Here is a 22,916-nt window from a genome sequence, read left to right as displayed (position 1 = left end):
GTTTTAAACTTGAAACTTGACATTCGGAATTTTTAACTTTGTTAATAATGTTTTATCACACGCAAGAAAAATATTTAATTACATAGGAATCCACTCCTTAATAATCACAGTAAAATCTTTATACACACGCACACACACACACATACACAAACCATAAATAATGTCATTAATTTCAGGATGTTATTCTTGCTATTCTTTGAGATATTTAAAAAAAAAGTTTAATATAAATTTTGCTTCTTTTTCGAGATAAAAATTATTTTATATGAAAATTTTCGTAGTTTGTTTTGGGAAAGTCATTGATTTAATTTCCAATATGCTCAGACAATTTAAGAGAGCACAGTGTAGTATGATAATAAATGATTGAAAGAACTTCAGTTTTGTCCTTTAAATTTGCAGAAATTTGATCCAAACAAATGTAACATTGTAAAATTCCTTTGCAGAAAGAAAAGTTACATCTGTTAGATATATTTCAATTAAAATTATCAATCCAGTCTCTCATAGATAAATCGTGGTTGGCAACAGTTTTTTTTCCAAACGGGCCACAGCCCAGGACTGACGTCCATTTGTAAAGGAACAACATTTCTAAAGCTACAGTTCACACATAACTATCAACTAGACTGATGCTCTTTTGTTGTAAAATAATGCGTTGATCCCTAAGGTGCCAATTGCAACAGAAATACCAAAAAGTGGACTGAAGCCCATTTGGAAAGGAGCGAATCGTTTATTGTTCATGTAATTTATTTAGGATTAAGATGTATTTCTTATGCTCAGACTACTCATCTCTAGGGCTTTCGGCTTTCAGTATTTTGTGCTATCGATATCTCGCAAGCTTTCCCTGATTGCAGTAGGTCTTGCCCCATTGGAGATTTAACGGCTTAAATAAATAAATTTTGTGGATGAGCTGTACATGGAGAACAGTAGTAAACAATATGCAGTACAGCGAACGTAGAGTATTAGTCCTTGCTAACAGTGCTCATAAACTAAAGTAAACTAAATTCACTGAAATTTTGACGCAACTAAATTAATCATCGAAGATTAACTGAAGTAAATAAAATTACGCAACAGGATAAACTTGCCAACATTATTTAGAAACCCATGCATGCACAATGCTCTCCCTCAGGACTTGTTGTGCCTCTACTCACTTAGCCAGGTTTCTTGGTTGGAGAACACAAACAGAAAATGACGCCCACTTCAAGTACGAAACAGCTGACCAGAATAAACCAAGAGGAAATCAAAACGTGAGGCAGATTCAAAATACTGCGGACGAAGAATTAGGAAAACAGCTGGAAGGGTCTAAGGTCAGGAGAATAGACAAGACTAATGGAGGAAATGCAAGAGAAGACATGATAAAAACGGGTGAAGGAATGAAGCGACTACCAGATATTAGTGATTGTGAGGACAGAATGAATAGGGCTTTGGAGAGGTTATTAGCGAAAAGAGTGCTAAAAAGTGAGTGCAAGAAAGTTAGGGGTGGCAAAAGTGTAAGAAAAGGAACAGAGAAGAAAGTGTTAAGTGTAAGAAGATAGTGTAATAGTGTAATAAGATAAGACTATCAAACAGTGAATACAAGAGAATTAAAGTGAAAAAAAAAAAAATCTGAACAAATGAGAAGTGGAATGAGAGAGAAATTGCAAGTGTAATTAAGTGAATTAGATATTTCATGTTTTTCAATGTTATGGGTTGGGAGTAGTATCAGGGGTACTACAACTGTAGGAGTATTATAGAAATAAATTTATGGAAAGAGGTAATAAAATAGGAAATTTAGGAGTGAAGCGAAGAGAATGGGATCAATACATAAATAAATAGAGGATAGAAAAAAAATAAGTGATGTAAGTGTTGTAAAATAGAGTAAACGGAAAAGTTAGCAAGTAATGTAGGAGAAAATAGCTGGAAAACAATGATTAAGAGTAGGTAGGATGTGAGGGTAGAGAAGAAAATAAATAAAAAATGCAAATTATTAAGGAAGGAATATGCAGTATTTAATATGTGAGCGAGAAATGGAAGGGAGACAGCCTAGGTAGGAGGGAGAGAATAGAAGAGGATAGAGAGGGAAGGACATAGAGCAATTCAGTTAGAACATTAGAAAGTAATCAAGAAATACTCGGCAAAGAATACATTAATAGAAAAGAGTTGTATGTATTAAAGGGATGGTGGATCGAAAAACAGAAATGTGAAGGTCCACCATAACTGTGAATTGTAAAGTTGACTGACAAATAAATATATCATATATCATATATCATAAACAGAAAAAATTCTCGACATTTTAACTGCACCCCTTTGTTGGAAATGCATATCAGTACCATACTACTTCAGATTGGCTAACCACACATTATGGGTGATTCCAGAACATAGCATGCAAATTCCAGGAAATCATTCCAAAAATGATCCTCCATACATTCTTAAGTTAGATGCCATGGAAATACTCTGCAGCACATCTAAGGATCACCTTCAAATTTATACAGCTGTATCTCTAAATCCTACTAATGGGACATCAGGAGCAGGGTATTATATTCCAAAATATCAAGAAAGTTATTTCATACTATGTTCATCCTCCTGTAGTCTTGACACTAAATTATTAGCTATTGATGCTGCTCTTCAGTGTGTTGCTCAAATTTCTGAAAAATCTGAATAATTTCGAGGGAAAAATTGTTCCGGGGCCGGGTATCGAACCCGGGACCTTTGGTTAAACGTACCAACGCTCTCCCACTGAGCTACCCGGGAACTCTACCCGACACTGATCCAATTCTTCCCTCTATATTCACAGACCTCAAAGTGGGCTGACAACCGTCAAGCAACCAACATTTGAGTGCACACTAACTCTGTGTGACTTTAAATTGTGGTTTTCTGTTACGTACAGTGACGTGTATTATGCAAATTAAGCTTTCAGGAATAACTCCCTGTAAAGTTAATTTGAATAATTTCGAGGGAAAAATTGTTCCGGGGCGGGGTATCGAACCCGGGACCTTTGGTTAAACGTACCAATGCTCTCCCACTGAGCTACCCGGGAACTCTACCCGACACCGATCTATTTGCATACTTACCGACTCCAAGGGGGCTATATTTAATATAATTAATTATGTACCAAACCTATATGCACGTAGAATTATTCCAATTCAGAAACAACTAAGTAAACTAAAAGAACTCCAAAAGGAAATAACATTTCAATGGATACCTAGTCATTGTGGTATACCTGGAAACGAGAAAGTCGATGATATTGCAAAACAGGCAACATATTTGCAACCAAGACCTCTTCAAGTGATATCTCTATCCAATGCTTTTGCTTCAGTAAGGTCTCATTTTACAAACCTATGGATCAACAATTGGCTCTCTTCTGACAAAGGAAAAATTTTACAGTCTGTACAAAAGAAACCAAATGACCTGGAAATGTACAAAAACTAGCCCAGACATGTTCAAACATTTTTAACAAGAGCCAGAACAGGTCACATTGTCACTCAATTGTACCTACACCGATTTCACATTTCTGATAATCCTACTTGTCTGTGGTGTAATAATCATGGTGAAGATCTGGAACACATTCTTTTATACTGTCCATCCATAAACCACAAAAGAAGTAAATTAAAATCATCGGTACCAGTTGCAGAAGACACAGCCCTGCAGTATATATTGACTACACCCCACCTCTGGCTACTAGCAACAGGCATCTATAATGAACACCGATCAAAATACCCCTCATTTCTCGTGAAAAACAACAACTGAATAGACTACAGTGGACTACAGTGGACAGCAAACAGCTGGATATATTATGAAGATTGATATTCTGATACAATTTTGTAATGTTTAATTTTTGCAGGTATTTCTTCAAGTAGCAATTATCGTGACTGGAAATTACAACTTCTTCAATTTACTTACAATTGTCCTCTGTACTTCATTGCTGGATGACGAATTCTTTTACCGCAGAAGATTACAAAAGGGCAAGTACTCTCTTTTACTAGCTAAATTAACATGTAAAATACAGTAGTTCATGTTTTCATGTATAATTCATAGAAGTTCCAGTGAAGAAAGAATTCATTTGTATTTTTCATAATAATGGTATGAGCAGATGTGAAAATATGACAACACGAAGAGTATTAACGCAACTCAGTCACACTGGGCACTGTGAGCAAGGTTGTTCACCAAAATCTGTGGCTTCAGCTGTAGCATTCAAGCCATAGCAGTAGTTGGCTTGCATTTCTCTCATGCTCTCTTTCTGTGCAGGTAGATCTAATGCATGGAGTGGGATCATCAGCAAACTGGTGACTCTTATTGTGTACGGAGCTGTTCTCTATGCATCATATGTCTTCTTTTCTATCAGAATATCGCCGTCACAAATTATCGATTCAGATGTAGGTGAGTATCATATCATTCATGTTAAATTTAGAACAGTGACATTAAAAAATTCGGAGTCTTCCCCAGTATTCTGAGAATTAAGTCCTTTTTTCAAATTACAGAGGTTTTACTATATTCATCATGACCAAAAAGATCATTTATATGCAGTAAATCGTCATCCATTGAAAGCCACACTTAACATTTCTTGGATATGGAGCAACAAGTTTTGATGGAGAAATCATTGCAATAAGTGAAAGTCTCAGGAATCTTCTATGCCACATCAATAAATTTAAGAATGCAATTATATTTTCAGACTCCAAAGCAGCTATTCTATCAATAGTCTCTAAACACACACCTTCATCTCAAACAGCAGAAATAACTAAAATGCTCTCTCAATATCACTCAATAAAAGAATTGTATCTCAATGGAGACCATCCCATTGTGGAATCCTGGGAAACGAGAATGCGGATGCTTTAGCAAAGAGGGGCAGGACTGCTACTTACAAACCTGTTACTAAATCTACGTATTACTCTGTGAAAAGATTTATTAAATCTACATACTTAGACTTCAACAAACAAAATTTGATAACACAATCTCAAGGGAAAAAGTGGAACTCTCTGCATCATAATCTACAGTTAATTCTCGATCTACCACGAAAATCGTCTGTAGCTGCATTTAGATTGGCAACAGGTCATGATTGTTTGGCCAAACACCTACATAGAATTGGAATATATCAGTCCTCTAACTGCCCATTGTGCAACTCAAACCAAGAAATGGATTCGGAACACCTCAAAATCTGTGCTTCAGTGGCTGGCCATGATAATATCTTTGAAAAATATTGGAGTGCAAGAGGTCAAATGACTTTATTGTTAAATGCCTGGCATTAGAAAACAACAACAACATTTCTTCTGTCTAAAAATCCATTTTCGTCAACAGAATTTGAATTCTGGAATATTTACATCCACTTGCTGATATATTAACCAGTAGACCACTGGGGACGACTACAAAACAAGATGTTATATGAGGGGATCAGAAGCAAAGGGGTACAAGTGATATTTCTAAGAATATTAGTTAAGTGCAACCAAGGCAAGCTAAAACATTTAAAATTTTGGTGGCAAAGGGATACATCTTTTAACCACACCACACACTAAAATTGAAGTAAAAAATTTCACGAAATTTACGAAATCTTAAGTATTTTCAACCACATTTTCTCACAAATAACTTAAGTGAACTTATACCCCTTTGCTTCTGACCCCCTCATATTTAATTTCCGAAATTATAGGATATTATCATTAAACAAATTCTAAATTTCTATGTTTGAGCTTGTTTATTTTTTGTACCCGTTGAAAATGGGCAATTTAAGGGTCATATAATTGTGTTTGCAGCATTCACAAAACATGAGTTTGACTGGGCACTGTCCAGGGCAGTTCCAGCTAGTGTGTACATTGCACTTGGCTCCTTGGCGATTGTAGTGGGTGAAGCCATTTCAACTTGCATCTTAGACGTCCCTGGTACTTTCGGCAAGGTGTCTTCCATCCTCAGCACCCTCTTTTACACGTCGGCAGCTTGTTTCATTTTCGGCATCAGCACTGTAAGTGAACTTACAAATAGTTAAGTATAATGTTATTTTATTTTATTAGGTTATTTTATGACGCTGTATCAACATCTAGGTTATTTAGCGTCTGAATGAGATGAAGGTGATAATGTTGGTGAAATGAGTCCAGGGTCCAGCACCGAAAGTTACCCAGCATTTGCTCATATTTGGTTGAGGGAAAACCCCGGAAAAAACCTCAACCAGGTAACTTGCCCCGACCGGGATTCGAACCCGGGCCACCTGGTTTTGCGGCCAGACGCACTGACCGTTACTCCACAGGTGTGGACTGTATAATGTTATGTCTTGTTACATTGTAGGAGTGTTTCTTTTCTGATGGAATTTCATCTGTTTCTTTGTTGTCTTGAGTGTACAGTAGAACCTCGATTATCCGTCACCCTATTAACCGATTGGTGGATTATCCGACTGTCTCGCTATTTTTTTTTTATTATTATTATTTTTTTTTTTTTTTGCTGTGGAAAAATACTAAGTACTGTACAATATGTTAACACGCATTTTTCTACAGAAAGTTATTACAGTTATGCAGTATGTAGTAGGAATGCTACCGTTACCGGCAGTAGAAACACTTTTGGGAGGAGGTTTTTTCACAACTTATAAGATAGTCACTATCAGCTTTGAAAGAAATGACCCGAAGAACTTCACACAACTGCAAACTTATGCATCATTTAGTCATTCTGTGCAAAATGTCCAAAAAAAGTGTTGATCTGTTTGGGAAAGGAAAAACTGTGACTCATATGACATCAGAGTACAAGACTTGCATTAGAAATATGTGCAGTTTAATAGAATAAAACAAAGTAGTATGTGTTATTGTATTTCACTGTTTTCACGAGTTATAACCAACATAACATTGTATAGTATGTAGTGTAGTATGAAGACACCAATAGTTGCAGTATGGTAGGAATTTCAATTTATGAAACCAAGAATTATATGCTTAATTTATAAAAAATATTTTATGGTACAGATTATCCGATTTTTCGATTAACTGTTCAGTCCACCCCCTTTATTACCACGGATAATAGAGGTTCTACTGTACTAGGAAGTAGCAATGTTGTAACATTTCCAAACAAAATGACACTACATGATTGGTCTCCTTAATACCACATTATCTCTCCACTCCATCACAGAAACATCAAAGTTCAGATTTCGCCAGCACTGTTGTAGTTTTAAAAAGTGAAAGTTTCATTTCTGAACATTTACCATAATATCATAAATGCTCCAGACTGTCATTCATTCATTTAGTGTTCTGCCCACTAGCAGGTCTTTCACTGCAAACCCAGCTTTCTCCAGTCTTTCCTATTTTTTGCCTTCCTCTTTGTTTCCTCATATGCTCCATATATCTTAATGTCGTCTATTATCTGATATCTTCTTCTACCCTGAACTCTTCTCCCATTCACCATTCCTTCCATTGCATCCTTCAGTAGGCAGTTTCTTCTTAAACCAGTGACCCAACCAGTTTCTTTTCCTCTTCCTGATCAGTTTCAGTATCATTCTTTTTTCACCCACTCTTTCCAACACAGCTTCATTTCTTATTCTGTCTGCCCACTTCACACATTCCACTCTCCTCCATATCCACATTTCAAATGCTTCTATTTGCTTCTCTTCACTTCGTCGTAATGTCCATGTTTCTACACCATACAATGCCACACTCCATACAAAGCACTTCACTAGTCTCTTTCTTAGTTCTTTATCCAGAGATCCGTAGAAGATGCTCCTTTTTCTGTTAAAAGCTTCCTTGGCCATTGCTGTCCTCCTTTTGACTTCCTGGCAGCAGCTCATGTTACTGCTTGTAGTACACCCCAAGTATTTGAAGCTGTCCACTTGTTCTACTGCCTCATTTAGAATTCGCAAGTTTATCTTCTTTATTTTTCTTCCTGTAACCATGGTCTTCATCTTATTTGCATTTATCTTCATCCAATACTGCTCATTTAGCTCCAGTAGCATATCCTTTAGTATCATCTCCTCTTCTGCTAACAACACCATATCATCAGCAAAACTTATGCATTACATATTCATTATGAGGTCTCGCCCACCTCATTGAATATTACACGACTACTCTGAAGTAGCCAATGTGTATTATTACCATTTAATACGAGAAAAATTCGTACCGGCACCGGGAATCGAACCCAGGACCTCTCAGCTCTGCGTGCTGAGTGCTCTTTCCAACTGAGCTATGCCGGGACACGAGAGGGGTTCGGCCGGCACCGTGTATTATGTCCCGGCATAGCTCAGTTGGAAAGAGCGCTCAGCGCGCAGAGCTAAGAGTCCTGGGTTCGATTCCCGGTGCCAGTACGGATTTTTCTCGTATTAAAAAGTAATGAAACTTATGCACTTTATTCTTCTTTTTTTTTTTTCTTCTTTTTTATTTTTTTATTGGGTTATTTTACGACGCTGTATCAACATCTCAGGTTATTTAGCGTCTGAATGATATGAAGGTGATAATGCTGGTGAAATGAGTACGGGTCCAGCACCGATAGTTACCCAGCATTTGCTCATATTGGGTTGAGGGAAAACCCCGGAAAAAAACCTCAACCAGGTAACTTGCCCCGACCGGGATTCGAACCCGGGCCACCTGCTTTCGCGGCCAGACGCGCTAACCGTTACTCCACAGGTGTGGACTTATTCTTCTTCCTCCTACTATCACTCTTCCCATGTTCTGAAAACAGTTCTATACTAAATTCTCCAAGTAGATGTTGAACAGGATAGGTGATAAAGGACATCCTTGACGTACTCCTCTTCCAATTTCATTTCCTTTTGGCATTTCTTTTCCTATCCTGACTTTCACTCATTTCATATAAAGATTACTGAATAGTCTTCCAATCCACGCCAATTTTCTTTAGGATCCCCATCAGTTTATTCCAATCTACTCTGTCAAAGGCCTTTTTCAGGTCCACAAATACTACATACACTTCTTTATTCTTCTCTAGGTGTCTTTTGCCAATTGCATCTCTCCTACCTTTTCCCTTCCTGAAGCCAAACTGCTCCTCCAGACAGTGTTACTATAAAAAAGTATAAAATACATGGAAATTAAGGGAATTGAATTAAAGATAAGCTACAGAAAGTGAATGATATTTATAGGCTGAAGTATGTTTTATATTGATTACTATTGTAAATTTAGTCCTCACCTGTGCCGTAATATACTCCAGTCCAAGTCCACAGTTCTACTATGATCTGGAACTTAATTCTAATGTGATTGCAGATCCCTTACTCCAGCCTCCACCCTGCAGGAAATAACACTGTGATCCCTGCTTTCCGCTACTGGCACTCACGACTGGACCATCTCCATCTCACCAATTCGTATGGACTGTTCCGAAGAATGACAGGTGTTGGAGGAAGACCAGAAGTCATATTGGAGGGTAGCAACCACATTGACGGACCATGGCTAGAGTACAACTTCCAGTACAAACCTGGAAATGTAAACTCCACTCCACCGTTTGTTGGTGAGTCTTGGTTACTTTTATTCAGATGTTACTGTCTGCTCTTTCTGATTATATGAAGAATAGTGGAAGTATTTTAATTATCAAGAATAAATTTCATTATCTTTTACAGAGCCATACATTCATACTGATTCAGTATGAAAAACTTATCAGATTACCAGGAAACAACTGGCATTCATACAGTCCTCTATGTAGATTGAAAACTCAAAAAAGTTTCATATCCATTGTTCAAGAATTAAAACAGAAAATCAATATCCCGAATTTAAAAGAAAACTTACAAATTAAACCAAACAATTGTTTCTTAAATATAGAATATAATCTAAATTTAACACAAGAAATACTGAAATCAGAAGTAAACACTGAAATAATGAAACAATTGTCTTTAGAGACAATTAATATTAGGTACCCTCCACAAAACTGCCTTCATTTATACACCAACGGATCCGTGATCTCCAGAGAACAAGGTGCCGGTGCAGGTGTTACGTGCTGTCTCTTCTCACTTTATAGATCTCTTGGATATGGAACAACAAATTTTGATGGAGAAATCGTTGCAATAAGTGAAAGTCTCAGGAATCTTCTATGCCACATCAATAAATTTAAGAATGCAGTTATATTGCCAGACCCTAAAGCAGCTATTCTATCAATAGTCTCTAAACACACACCTTCATCTCAAACAGCAGAAATAACTAAAATGCTCTCTCAATTAATATCACTCAATAAAAGAATTGTATTCCAATGGATACCATCCCACTGTGGAATCCTGGGAAACGAGAATGCGGATGCTTTAGCAAAGAAGGGCAGCACTGCTACTTACAGACCTGTTACTAAATCTCCATATTACTCTGTGAAGAGACTTATTAAATCTACATAGACTTCAACAAACAAAATTTGATAACACAATCACAAGGGAAAAAATGGAACTCTCTGCATCAAAATCCACAGTTAATTCCTGATTTACCACGAGGATCATCTGTAGCTGCATTTAGATTGGCAACAGGCCATGATTGTTTGGCCAAACACCTGCATAGAATAGGAATATATCAGTCCCCTAACTGCCCATTGTGCAACTCAAACCAAGAAATGGATTCGGAACACTTCAAAATCTGTGCTTCAGTGGCCAACCATGATAATGTCTTTGAAAAATATTGGAGTACAAGAGGTCAAATGACTTTATTGTTAAGCGCCTGGCATTAGAAAACAACAACATTCATAATTTTTATTAGTAACATATTCCTTTAGCTCGTTAGTCTGCAACAAATTCTCTTAAATTATGTATAATATTTGTTAGTAATTGATATTTACGACTAAATTTATCTGGGGAATATGCAGGTGAAATACTGAAGTAGTTGTTACTAAAAGGTTTTGTTTTGTTCTTTCTCTAGATAATGTTTTGTTTATCTGCTACGGAGACCTATGTGCGCAGTTAGAGTGGAATTTTGGAAATAAATTCATTAACAGTTCCCTTGCCAGTCATTTTTAAAACAATTTTTACTCTAATAAAATATTCTTGCTTATTGTTTTGCATGAGGGATAGAGCTATTGTGGATTATTCAGAAGTGTAACCTGGACTTTTTCCAGTCCTGGTGACAAATATTGAAATGCAAAATGTTTCAAAGGTTTGCTCTACTTTTCATCGCTGTGACTATAGTTCCAAAATCACAGCTCTGAGAAATTGCCGTCTCTGACCGATATGTGACTCATAGCGATGGTGACTGATGTACATACATGTGACAGCTCGAGAGTCCAGACAACTGCAAGTCAGAAGATTAACTTGAAGGACAACATAACTGGGATCTAATTAATTTTCTTCCCATTCAAATGGTAAACTTCGGTAACTCTCTGATACTCAAGCTACAATCCACTCACTATATTTTTTCACGAATATTTCATCTAATCATTCATAAACATTCTTGGGAAAATATACTGTACACTCACACACATCGCGATAACAGTTCAGTGTGTGTTTGTTATACTTTCTGTGCTTATCAATATTGTTAATACAGGATGTCAATTCGCAGAAGACCCATAAACATGAACATAAACATCTGTGCGCTGGTGATGGGAAATATTCGCAATTGCCAAGAATCATCCAAACACAAATCACACTGTGACAAAATCGATATTATCTATCATGGTGATTTTTCCGAAGCTGTCACAGTTTGGAGCTGTGATAGAAAAATGCGATCACACCCCACCTCTAGATGGGAGCAGTATCCTACTCGTAATGTGGGACTGAAGCCGGATGGTCTATGGCGAGTCCTTGGCATCAACCCCTTTGATTTGATTACCTGGTTGGGTTTTTCCGAGGTTTTCCCCAACCAAAAGGCAAATGCCGGGTAATATTTTCGCGAATCCTCGGACCTCACCTCACCTCACCTCATCTCATCTCACTACATCTCGCCAAAATATTGTAAAAAAATTGCACAAAATTGTAAAAATTGTAGAAAATTACTAAATTGTAAAACTATAAAAATTTGTAAAAATTGTAATTGTAATATTGTAAAATTTTGACTTGTTCCAAATCTTAAAGCTTCATTGCTCATGTAAGATCTATGGAATAAAATAAATAAAAAAAAAATAATAATAATAAAAAATAAAGTAACAGTTGTCACCTAAAAGGCTAAATCTAGACTGTTGACAGTTGAGGGTTATTTGAGTTCATTTAATAATTTGTAGTGATACCGAGAAGGGTATTCCTTTTTGTTCACTTGATGTTGAAAATAAATCAACTTGGAACATTTGTGTATTCCTATATTCATCACCAGGAGCCTATTCCACAAATTACTGATGAAAGATGTTGTAAAGTATGGAGTGTATCTTTCTGTTCCACGAAAGAATTAAAGTGTGTTGTACATTACAAGTGATGCTATATCAGTAAACATACTACGTCATAACATGAAGCAGCTGGTGATCTTATTTCGTTAATCAAATTAGGTTATGTTTGTCTCTTTAATCATAATTAATTTTAAGGTAGCTTATACAGCAAAGATTCGTAGATTCTATGAATTTCATAATCTTACAATGTTATTCATTTTAATTTACTTCTTTAATAATGAAAAATTTACTTATTATTATCATCATGTTCTTCTGGAATCCCCGCATAAAGCTCCTTGTTAGTTTCTCATATTAACCGACAGATGCTGCTAATAACAATCTTCACCACCAAATTTAATTGTTACGAAATTAACAGACTGCAAAATTATTGAAATGGTGTCAAAGGAGATGAAATTGTTTCTTTTGAAGGAAATTGAAGCAAGAAAAGATATTCTATACTACATATTTATCAAAATATATCTTAATATTATGAAATAAATATATTTAAATCGCGTGTATGTATTAATCTTCTTTCATTGGTAGAGAATACTTGAAAATTCACTAGCAATATTAATGTTTTCCTAAAGTCCATCAAAAACTTGTTTGTGTACTTGTTTACTTTTTTTCTTACTCTGTTATCTTTCATCATTTATATTGTTTTGTATGCTTTGTCTAATGGCAGCCTCTAATTTGAGGAAACACAATAATAATAATAATAATAATAATAATAATAATAATAATAGTGTGATATTTTTTAGTTCATTCTACTTGATGAACGTTTTCGGTTTTTATAAACCATCTTCAGATCACATTACCTCTATTGAACTGTTATATTGATGTGCAATAGGTTACATTAACCATATTATATTTTAACATAATATGGTTAATGTAACCTATTGCACATCAGTATAACAGTTCAATAGAGTGCAAATCTAGTCTTTCAGGTAAAGCTCCCTGTAAAGCAGATTTGAATAATTTCAAGGGAAAAATTGTTCTGGAGCCGGGTATCGATCCCGGGACCTCTGGTTGAATGTACCAGTGCTCTACCAACTGAGCTACCTGGGAACTCCACCTGACACCGTCTCAACTTTTTTTTTTTTTTTTTTTTTTACTTGAAAGACTAGATTTGCATAATATATACGTCACTGTGTACGTTAACAGAAAACCACAATTCCAAGTCATACAGATTGTGTGCACTCGATATGGGTCTATGGCATTTCGTCAGCCCACGTGAGTTGTGTGGATATAAAAGGGAAAAGTTGAGATGATATCGGGTGGAGTTCCTGGGTAGCTCAGTTGGTAGAGCGCTGATATGTTCAACCAGAGGTCCCGGGATCGATAACCAGCCCCGGAACAATTTTTCCCTTGAAATTATTCAGTTCAATAGAGGTTAAATGTATTATATTTTAACATAATATACTTACTTACTTACAAATGGCTTTTAAGGAACCCGAAGGTTCATTGCCGCCCTCACATAAGCCCGCCAGCGGTCCCTATCCTGTGCAAGATTAATCCAGTCTCTATCATCATACCCCACCTCCCTCAAATCCATTTTAATATTATCCTCCCATCTACGTCTCGGCCTCCCTAAAGGTCTTTTTCCCTCCGGTCTCCCAACTAACACTCTATATGCATTTCTGGATTCGCCCATACGTGCTACATGCCCTGCCCATCTCAAACGTCTCGATTTTATGTTCCTAATTATGTCAGGTGAAGAATACAATGCGTGCAGTTCTGTGTTGTGTAACTTTCTCCATTCTCCTGTAACTTCATCCCGCTTAGCCCCAAATATTTTCCTTAGCACCTTATTCTCAAACACCCTGAACCTATGTTCCTCTCTCAGAGTGAGAATTTTAGGTTACATTAACCATATTATTTTAACATAATATGGTTAATGTAACCTAGTGTACATCAGTATAACAGTTCAATAGAGGTAATGTGATCTGAAGATGGTTTATAAAAACCGAAAACGTTCATCAAGTAGAATGAAATAAAAAATATCACACTATTATATAAGATAAGTTTTTGACGGACTTTAGGAAAACATTGATATATCAACAAGTTTATCGGAACAAAAATGGTTATAAAATTAATTTACTAGCAAGTTAAAAATACTGGTACTTTCATGCAACACAATCATGAAACTTCATTGATAATATTTTGTAAATATGGAGTGGTAAAGTACTACTGTGGAAAAGTCTTTTGTGGAACAGAAACTAGTATTTTTACTACTTACTGGAGAATTTACTTGTAATGTACATCATCATACCTTTTTGGAATAGGCCCCAGCACAGAAAAAGCCCAAGCTACACATCATCAGAAAGAACTGTTTGAAGTAATGTGGTTTCTTGTATTACACGCTTCTGCTTCATGTCAAGCTCTGGACTATGGTTTCTAAATATGAACTATTTTTCATATTGATGATTTGCAGCTCCTCATCAGCCTCGTCTTGACTGGCAGATGTGGTTTGCCGCGCTGGGTACCTACCATCAGAATCCATGGCTTATGAGCTTGGCATACAGGCTTCTGAATGGACAGCCTGAAGTTCTGCAGCTGCTGGATACTTCACAAAACCCATTCCCCACAAAGCCGCCCAAGTACCTCAAGGCCAGTCTGTACCACTACCATTTCACACCTTGGTCCCAGAGGTACAGAGAGTTGATTTTATATTCTTGAATGCACTCTTTTAACACTTATATGATCATAGATGTACTGTTGGGTGATTTCAGTAGATAAATAACGAATTCATTATGTAAACATTCTAAATTTTTTTGGTGTCCTGTTACCTAGTCTAGGATTCAGATGATGATGCAAATATCATCGAAACTAAATTATAATGTTAACACAGTGAAGTCTTTATTTATTTATTGAAATAACCTAACAGTATATCAGTGAGTTAATTTTATGTTCGTTGTTGATCATTAATATAGCTGGTTACTTTAACAAGTCATATTAAATTATTTTACTTTTTTTTTTTTTTTTAAGGCATATTGATTCCGTTAAGTGCAATGTTAATTGATAAAAGAGTTCTATTCAGTCAATACTTAACATGAAAACACAATAAAACATGTTATAACAACATTTAAACAGGTGCTTCTACATACATCGTGGTGGCTTTTTGCTAGTTCTATTGTCTGTTTTAAGTATATTATATTTTTAACTCCTGTTTTTAACCTTATATACCAAGTGTTCACTTATCATAACATGTTCTATTCGACATACACAACCTGAAGATGCCAATTAAAATTGACGAAAACGTTTGTTTTTAAACCTGTTTAAATGTTGTTATAACATCTTTTATTGTGTTTTTATGTTAAGTATTGACTGAATAGAACTCTTTTATCAATTATTTTACTTTTGTTTTCTAGAAATCTTTAGTATTTGAGGAGAAAAATTCGTTCCGGCGCCAGGGATTGAACCCGGGTCCTTGGTTCTACGTACCAAGTGCTCTGACCACTGAGCTACGCCGAATTCAATCCACATCACCGGATCGAATTCTCCTCCTTCAATGTTTCCCTTTGTGGCCTGACTCCAAGTTAGGCATATATGTCGACGTATATGTCCAATGTCAACTGCCATTATACTAGGAGCGCACTCAGTTGAGTGACTTATTAATTGTCAACATTACAGAGATTATTCTGTAGGATAAATTAATAAAGCCATAATATTCTCATAGCTAGCAGTGCATCATAACTGCGGAATCCCGGCCAAATAAGTCGCTCAACTGAGTGCGCTCCTAGTATAATGGCAGTTGACACTAGACATATACGTCAACATATATATGCCTAACTTGGCGTCAGGCCACAAAGGGAAACACTGAAGGAGGAAGATTCGATCTGGTGCTGTGGATTGAATTCGGCGTAGCTCAGTGGTCAGAGCGCTTCGTACATAGAACCAAGGACCCGGGTTCGATCCCTGGCGCCGGAGCGAATTTTTCTCCTCAAATATTAATTGTCAACATTACAGAGATTATTCTGTAGGACAAATTAATAAATCCATAATATTCTAGAAATCTTTCCTAGAATTATTTTTCATTTCATAGACTGAGAATTTAAACTGGAAGTGATTGATCTTCTTGTTGACATCTTTTATCACGGTTTTATATCTCACTCAGATTCATATTTCAAAACAATTATTGTAATTTACCAAATTGACTTAACTCGTTCCCATAAAGTCTTCAAATGCTATTTCAGATGCTATTATATGTTATTTCAGTTTTACGTTTCCTCACGCGTTTTTTCCTTGAGACTCTTATAAAAACTTATAAATGCAGTTTTAGTGTATAAACAAGAAAGTAACATATTTGTATATATTGCTTCTGTGAACCAGGGTTTAAGCTAGAAAATAAATAATTGTCGCAAAAATGAAAAATTATATTTCTGCAAATTGCGGAATGCTTGTGCACTATTATAAATAATTGTGCAGAAAGATAAAATTACTACAGCATGCAGAAACAAACAGAATATGTAATTTGTTTCTTGCAGTTTTATTACTTTAAATCCATCTTATCACACTCTAGATATACTTATGTAAGTAAATCATTACACGTAGGTATGTTTACAATCAATTACTGTTGAATTTACATCATATCAAAATAAGTTATTTTATGGGCACTCTAAACATTGAAATTCTTTACTAGTAGGCCCTTCAAGATTTATTGTTAGCAGAGTGCCAACTCTTTTTACTGAAAGACGGTTTCTAATTACAGTTTTTACAAGATTCAAGCAACTAAATCTTCGCTCACAATTTACAGTATGCAATGGAATTATATAAATCAATCAGAAGAAATTGCTCACTTAACTTACATGAATTGCACCAACTCTTTGAAATCAATTCCCGAACATCTATTGCTCAATATCATTTTGAACATTGCCCATGTCATTAGCATTTCCCGTGCTTTTTTTTTAAAGCGCTTCATGCCTTTGCTGCAGCAAAATGAGGGTCGAAAAAAAACGTACGTAGGTCAACTGACTGCAAAATGGTGGACAATTAATATTGGCTTCTATTACTGCAGTAATAAATTTAACCTTAGAAGAACCGAACATGTTAAATAGTTTCGACTTCCATGATAATGACATAGAATTATTATTACTAGACGATTTTAACAATAATAAACATTGCAAAAGACCAAAACATGCATTCCACCATGATGGATCATGCAGCAAACTTGTAAAGCGATGTTTTGATTTGCTGCACGCTTGCTGCAGCGATGGTGAAGCAAATGTAATAAGAATAGTCTTGCTGCAGCGCTTTACGTCTTGCTTTAAAAAAAACGCAAGGTTCATTTAAATTCAGATTAGTTCAAACACATCTCTCATTTAATGTTCTCCGTTACCGTCTTCGTTTCTGAAGTCCAATGTGGTTGTCGCATTTTTGCACATTTACATTCAAAGTTTGTTGCATTTTAGAAGTCGAGTAGCAAAATGGACTGTGGCTTAAACTCTGCTGTGAACTGTTGCGGAGAGAAATATTAATTTTTTTCTTCAGATGGTCTGGTCCATGGTGGAAGAGGGAGAAAGTGGGCGAGTACTTCCCAATCTTCTCACGCGACCACCCTCCTCTGCTCGACTACCTGCGGAACATGAAGATCTTGCCTCCCGCTTCGCAACATGGTGCCACAGATTCAAGTTCTCAAGTTGCTCCATGGCTGAAGGCCCTACTGGACCGTCTCCGGTACCTGGTGTCTCACGTTGAGTCCAGTCTTCTCGTCTGGTCCATCTTTAGTGCTGGCTGTGCCATCATCACTACAACAGGCACAAGTTCTGCCGCCACTCGGAGATAAGTCTGTTAGGACAGTTGGTTGGCACTAATATAATTACAGGTGATCGTGCGGTTGCTGCCGTTTCAGATGATAGTCACACAATTGCTCACGCGGTTCTTGTTTCATCTGGTCTAAGAGTCTCTCTGTGCAAGTTGTGCACTTGTTATTTTTGATCTGAAAGTACCATTGTGTTCTCGTCCAGATGTGAGTTTATACTTTACCCTCTACATATCTCAGAATGAAAAGTGTGATTCTTTCCAAACAGTAAAATATCAGTACAATAAAATACAGAAATGAATAGCAAGACATCAGTCTGGCAACCCTGCGATTATTTATAATGATGAATGTAAAATGCATCACACAGTTTTCATTAGTATTATCTTCGTTACACAAAACACAGCAGTATGATACTGAAAACTTTGAATTCTGTATTTTTTTAATCCAGTGCCAAGTACATGATTCCGCACCATTCACCCAAGTGTCACCTATCTAGAAGCGATGTGCCAAATCTGTAGTTTTTTGTGCTACTGTAGACATTGCCCTTGGTACACAAAATTATCATAAAATATCGAATTGGAAGAACATATTCTGGAATAGAAGTTTACTTTGTAACACCTTCCTGATCACCTTTTCATTCCAAACTGCTAGTAGTTTATTGTTCTACTGAATTTTAACAAATATTCGTCGATTTGCATTGCAACTGTTAATATTTTCTTTCCAATGTAGTTAACTGGATTGCACAGCCTTTATGTAAATTTCGTAAAATATAGTAGTAATAGTATCTATTGCCCAGGCACTTGGAAGTTCTCCATTCGCCTTCTATACTAAAAGCCAGGTTATGAACCGACTAAACCGGAAGCAACGTTCTGTTGCTCTCTTTCTGAGCTCTATTGCCACATAGTGGCACGAGATTCAAAGCATGTTCAGCGTTTGTCACCGATATGTTTAAAATAACTACTGTATATAGTTCTCGATAACACTGTCAACAATATTAGTAATTAAAATTACTGTTTTTAAGAAAGCACGAGCTAATGACGCTGGTACGAAATGCGACTTGTAATGCACGTGGTACTGCAAATGAACTGGGAAGTTTGGCTACACTGTCTCCGTGATTCCGTTGCCAGATTTTCGTTAGCAGACGACATTTTCACGTGAGGTCCAATGAAAAGCTCCGTTCTCCTTTTCCCCTCCAACCCCCACACTCAACTTGTCATCACTGCACAGGTTACCCCTTTAACCCTCACTTTCCTCTCGCCCTGCCAACTACTTCCTGTTTAGTCGGTTCATAACCTGGCTTTTAGCATAGCTTCCCAGTATAATTTAGAGTCTGAATCCAGAAGATTTGACACCAAAGCTGGACAAAGCTGATTGATGAAAGAGTCTTCTAGGTTACACAGGATGCATTTTGATGAAACAAAAATTATTTCGTAAAATGTTATCCATTATGTTGTGCTGGTATTTTACTGTATTACCTTAAGAGTTTGTATGAGATGAATGTATGTGTGCAGAAAATGAGAGAGAAGAAATTTTGATATAACGAAAAACAATATGATCTGCAGCCAGGTGTGAAATATATTCCTTCATAATATGAGTGACTCTATTTACACTGTCTTGTTTCTACTCCGTGTTTGGCAAAGCTAAAAACAACTGCTATTGGTTTTCAGTTTTTATTTAATGATTGTGTATTCCTGCATTTTTTAGAATATATTAATGTTTTCAGATATATTAGATGAAGTAGGATTATGTAATCTGTGTGCTTTCTTAAATGACTGCAACTTTGGAAGGGTTTATTTTATTGTTGTTATTTTTTATATATAAATTGTATGTTTCTACATTCAGTCTTTCTTGGTGTCTGGAATGTACACTTCATAGATTTCTCGAGTACTTAATTCTTTATCAGGATGTGTGGGAACCTTGAAAATATTAAATAGTGTATATTAAATTTCCTTTAAATGTTAGGCATTTAAATTTCTTTTTCTGCTTTAAATACTCTCCAGTAATATTCATTAAAACTGTTCTCGAAAAACAGCAGTTTTCGTTTTTAAGTATAGTGAAATTCGTTGCATATTTTTCGTTAACTAATAAGAAAAGATGTGGATTAAAAAACCCGTGAACAAACACTCCCGCATTTTCGTTGTATGTGTTGAAAGTAGGTAATGTGTTGTCAGTTGTTGGTAAAAATTGGCACGAAAATGACATACATTCAGTCATTCACATTGATGATACTGATATAGTTTATGAATATGATTTGAACTTACTTCTCATGCATAAAAGTGGATGCTATTTCAAGAATGTCAGAAAAGTAACCGTGTGTTGTGATAGATTTTGCAGGGTTCACTCATTGCTCATTTCGAGGCAGACCTTAATGTGATACAGCAGCATCCATTGTTCCTTTTGAGATGTAGTTTACAGTTTCGAACACTGCATTTTTCGTAACAGGGTGCAGTTAGATTTGAAGTGTGGTAATCCTGACAAATTAAATTGATGTTGATACAGTTATCATCTTTCATGAATATTCACATTGGCATCATTGAAGAACGTTCCTGATATAAACAAAGAGGTGAAAAATTTACCAACAACTACACCATGGTTGAAAGAAACCTCCATGGGCTTAATGTCAGTGTGCATAAGTTTACGAAACATTTACTATTATACACAGTTACTTGCAATTCCGTTTAGTGTGAAAAAATATTACTTTTTATATTTATTTTATTAGCTTCCTCAAATTAGAGGCTGCCATTAGACAAAGCATACAAAACAATACAAGAACAAAATAGAAGATGAGAGCTAAAAGAGTAAGAAAAAAGGCAAACAAATACACAAACAAACAAAGGCAGTTTACAGAAGAAAAAAAAATTTCAAGTAAAGAATCAATGAAAGCTAAGAAGGAAAAAGAAAAATGATAATGGTGTGTCAATTTTTTTCCATACACTGAATTAGAGTCCATATACATGGTTCCGTAAAAGTTTGACTGACTCTTTAATTATGAGGAGGGCCAGTTCGTTCAGAAAAGATTTGTACAGTCCTAGGGTCTTACAGAATTGAGAAGAGAAGTTGGTATCGTTCCTCTTGCTCCAAACATCAATCCCGTAACACTGATATCGTGAAGTTGGTATTTATCTTTATAATACGGGATGGTTGGAACGTAGATTGCTCGTTTCTCCTCATGTACGTCTTCGGGCTGTCCTTTGTACGTTTCAAATAGAATTATTAAATTCAATTGAGTACCATATTTGTTGATGTATAAGATGCTCCCTTGTATAAGATACACCCCAAAAGTTGGAAGAAATTTTCCAGAAAAAACTCAAATTTAAGGAAAAATAGAACTAACAGATCTAGATTCATTTTCCGGGCTGAGAGGCCGTGGTCTATTGCTTGGTTTTATACCAGACGTTTCGTCTGCAACTGCGGCAGACATCTTCAGTGGAGTGGTATCCGAGGTCGCAAGACTCTTCTCGGCGTACCTGAGGCAACTGATCCTGTGGCTGGTTGTGCGGGCGTATTTATAGTGCGGCTCGCGGGCCGAGGCCTGTTGTCGCTGTGGTCCGCACCGCTTTGTTCGCACTATAAATATGCCTGCACAACCAGCCACAGGATCAGTTGCCTCAGGTACGCCGAGAAGAGTCTTGCGACCTCGGATACCACTCCACTGAAGATGTCTGCCGCAGTTGCAGACGAAACGTCTGGTATAAAACCAAGCAATAGACTCCGGCCGTGAAAGCCTACACTGCAATATAACTAATGTTAAGAATTATTCACTAACCTTCAGAAGCCTTCAAATTCACTCCCATTGCTGTCATTTCTTCTCTATTTCACATACTGTCATTTTGTATACCACCCATTTGCCTACATGACATTTGGTGTACTCCTTTTGCACGTCTTTTCACATACAACTTCCATACGAGTTCACACATTTGTATTGCAACTGGTTATTAAAACGAATGAATACACGAGTTTGCATTTCGATAGTACTGCCATTTCAATTTTAAATTTTCAGCACTGAAGTAAATTTTTCTTGTTGAACACTTAAACTGTAAAAATGGAAGAAGAGGAATGGATAGAGGATCTGAAAACATACAAAAGAGTTCATGTAAATGTATAGTCAATTTCTCTTTCTTCCTTTAGTTAAAGGTACTTTTTCCTTTGCTGTATTTCAGGTGTCGTATTTGCTAAGCCGACATTATTCTTCAACACGCTGACAAAGTATTTCAATACTAACAAATCTCGAAGCTTGCGCTGTTCCTTGTTTTCAGTTGCCAAGTGCAATAATGAATAGATCCTCTCTCTTTACTAGGCCTACAGATTTAAGAAATATGTCCCACTAATGTAAGAAATACTAGTGGCTTGTGCAGCAAGCGTTGCAAACTAAGTTTGTTAGATGTTCAAATAAAAATTTTTCAGATTTATTTTCAACGAAAAATACCAGACATTTTGAAAGTTATTTGCTTCCATAATAATGAAACATACTACCTCTGAATGTTATTTTTATGCCAATCCACCTTCAGTTTTTGAGTTTCAACGCGAAAACACAAGTAACAATATCAGGACGATCAGTGGGTTTTTCACGTGGGAGTAAAGCAATAGTTATTTCAGGTCGTTGTGGATTGAAGGTGAAAGTTAAAAAATGATGTCAGGTTTGCTATGCTTTCGAACAACAGACATACCATCTTGATATAGCTGCTGCATGTAGAGCTTGAAATGTAGAGGGTAAAATAATTTTATCGTGCTAAGAGATCTTGCTGAAATGATTGAGATACTACAAAATTTTCTAGGCCTCTTAATTTATCAGTAAGTAATACAGTCTTTCCTTAGGAACTGTAATTTTTGCGCTCTCTCGAGCCAATACTGAATCTACACCACACCGCCATTAAATGTATGAAAAAGACCCAACCCACTTGATTAATAACTATAAAATGTTTGATTTTTAATAATAATAATGTTATTATCTTACGCAAGTTCTGTAGTTTAC

The 22,916-nt window shown here is 36.2% G+C and overlaps 1 protein-coding gene across 2 annotated transcripts in view; it reads left to right on the top strand.

Annotated features, from left to right (window-relative positions):
• LOC138714705 (lipase maturation factor 2-like) overlaps positions 1–18,748 on the top strand; it is a 36,947-nt gene extending 18,199 nt beyond the window's left edge. The window contains exons 6-11 of one of the 2 annotated variants that reach the window (XM_069846778.1): positions 3,812–3,932; positions 4,216–4,347; positions 5,712–5,917; positions 9,135–9,375; positions 14,618–14,834; positions 17,674–18,748. In XM_069846778.1, the coding sequence (XP_069702879.1) occupies positions 3,812–3,932; positions 4,216–4,347; positions 5,712–5,917; positions 9,135–9,375; positions 14,618–14,834; positions 17,674–17,968 (1,212 nt within the window). In that variant the 3' untranslated portion in view covers positions 17,969–18,748. Of the gene's footprint in view, positions 1–3,811; positions 3,937–4,215; positions 4,348–5,711; positions 5,918–9,134; positions 9,376–14,617; positions 14,835–17,673 lie in introns of both variants that reach the window. The other variant, XM_069846777.1, reaches the window with a different exon arrangement.
• Positions 18,749–22,916: the final 4,168 nt, after the last annotated feature.

Source organism: Periplaneta americana, chromosome 15 (genome assembly GCF_040183065.1).
Source record: "Periplaneta americana isolate PAMFEO1 chromosome 15, P.americana_PAMFEO1_priV1, whole genome shotgun sequence".
Lineage (NCBI taxonomy): Eukaryota > Metazoa > Arthropoda > Insecta > Blattodea > Blattidae > Periplaneta > Periplaneta americana.
This window is presented reverse-complemented; position numbering and strand designations above follow the sequence as displayed.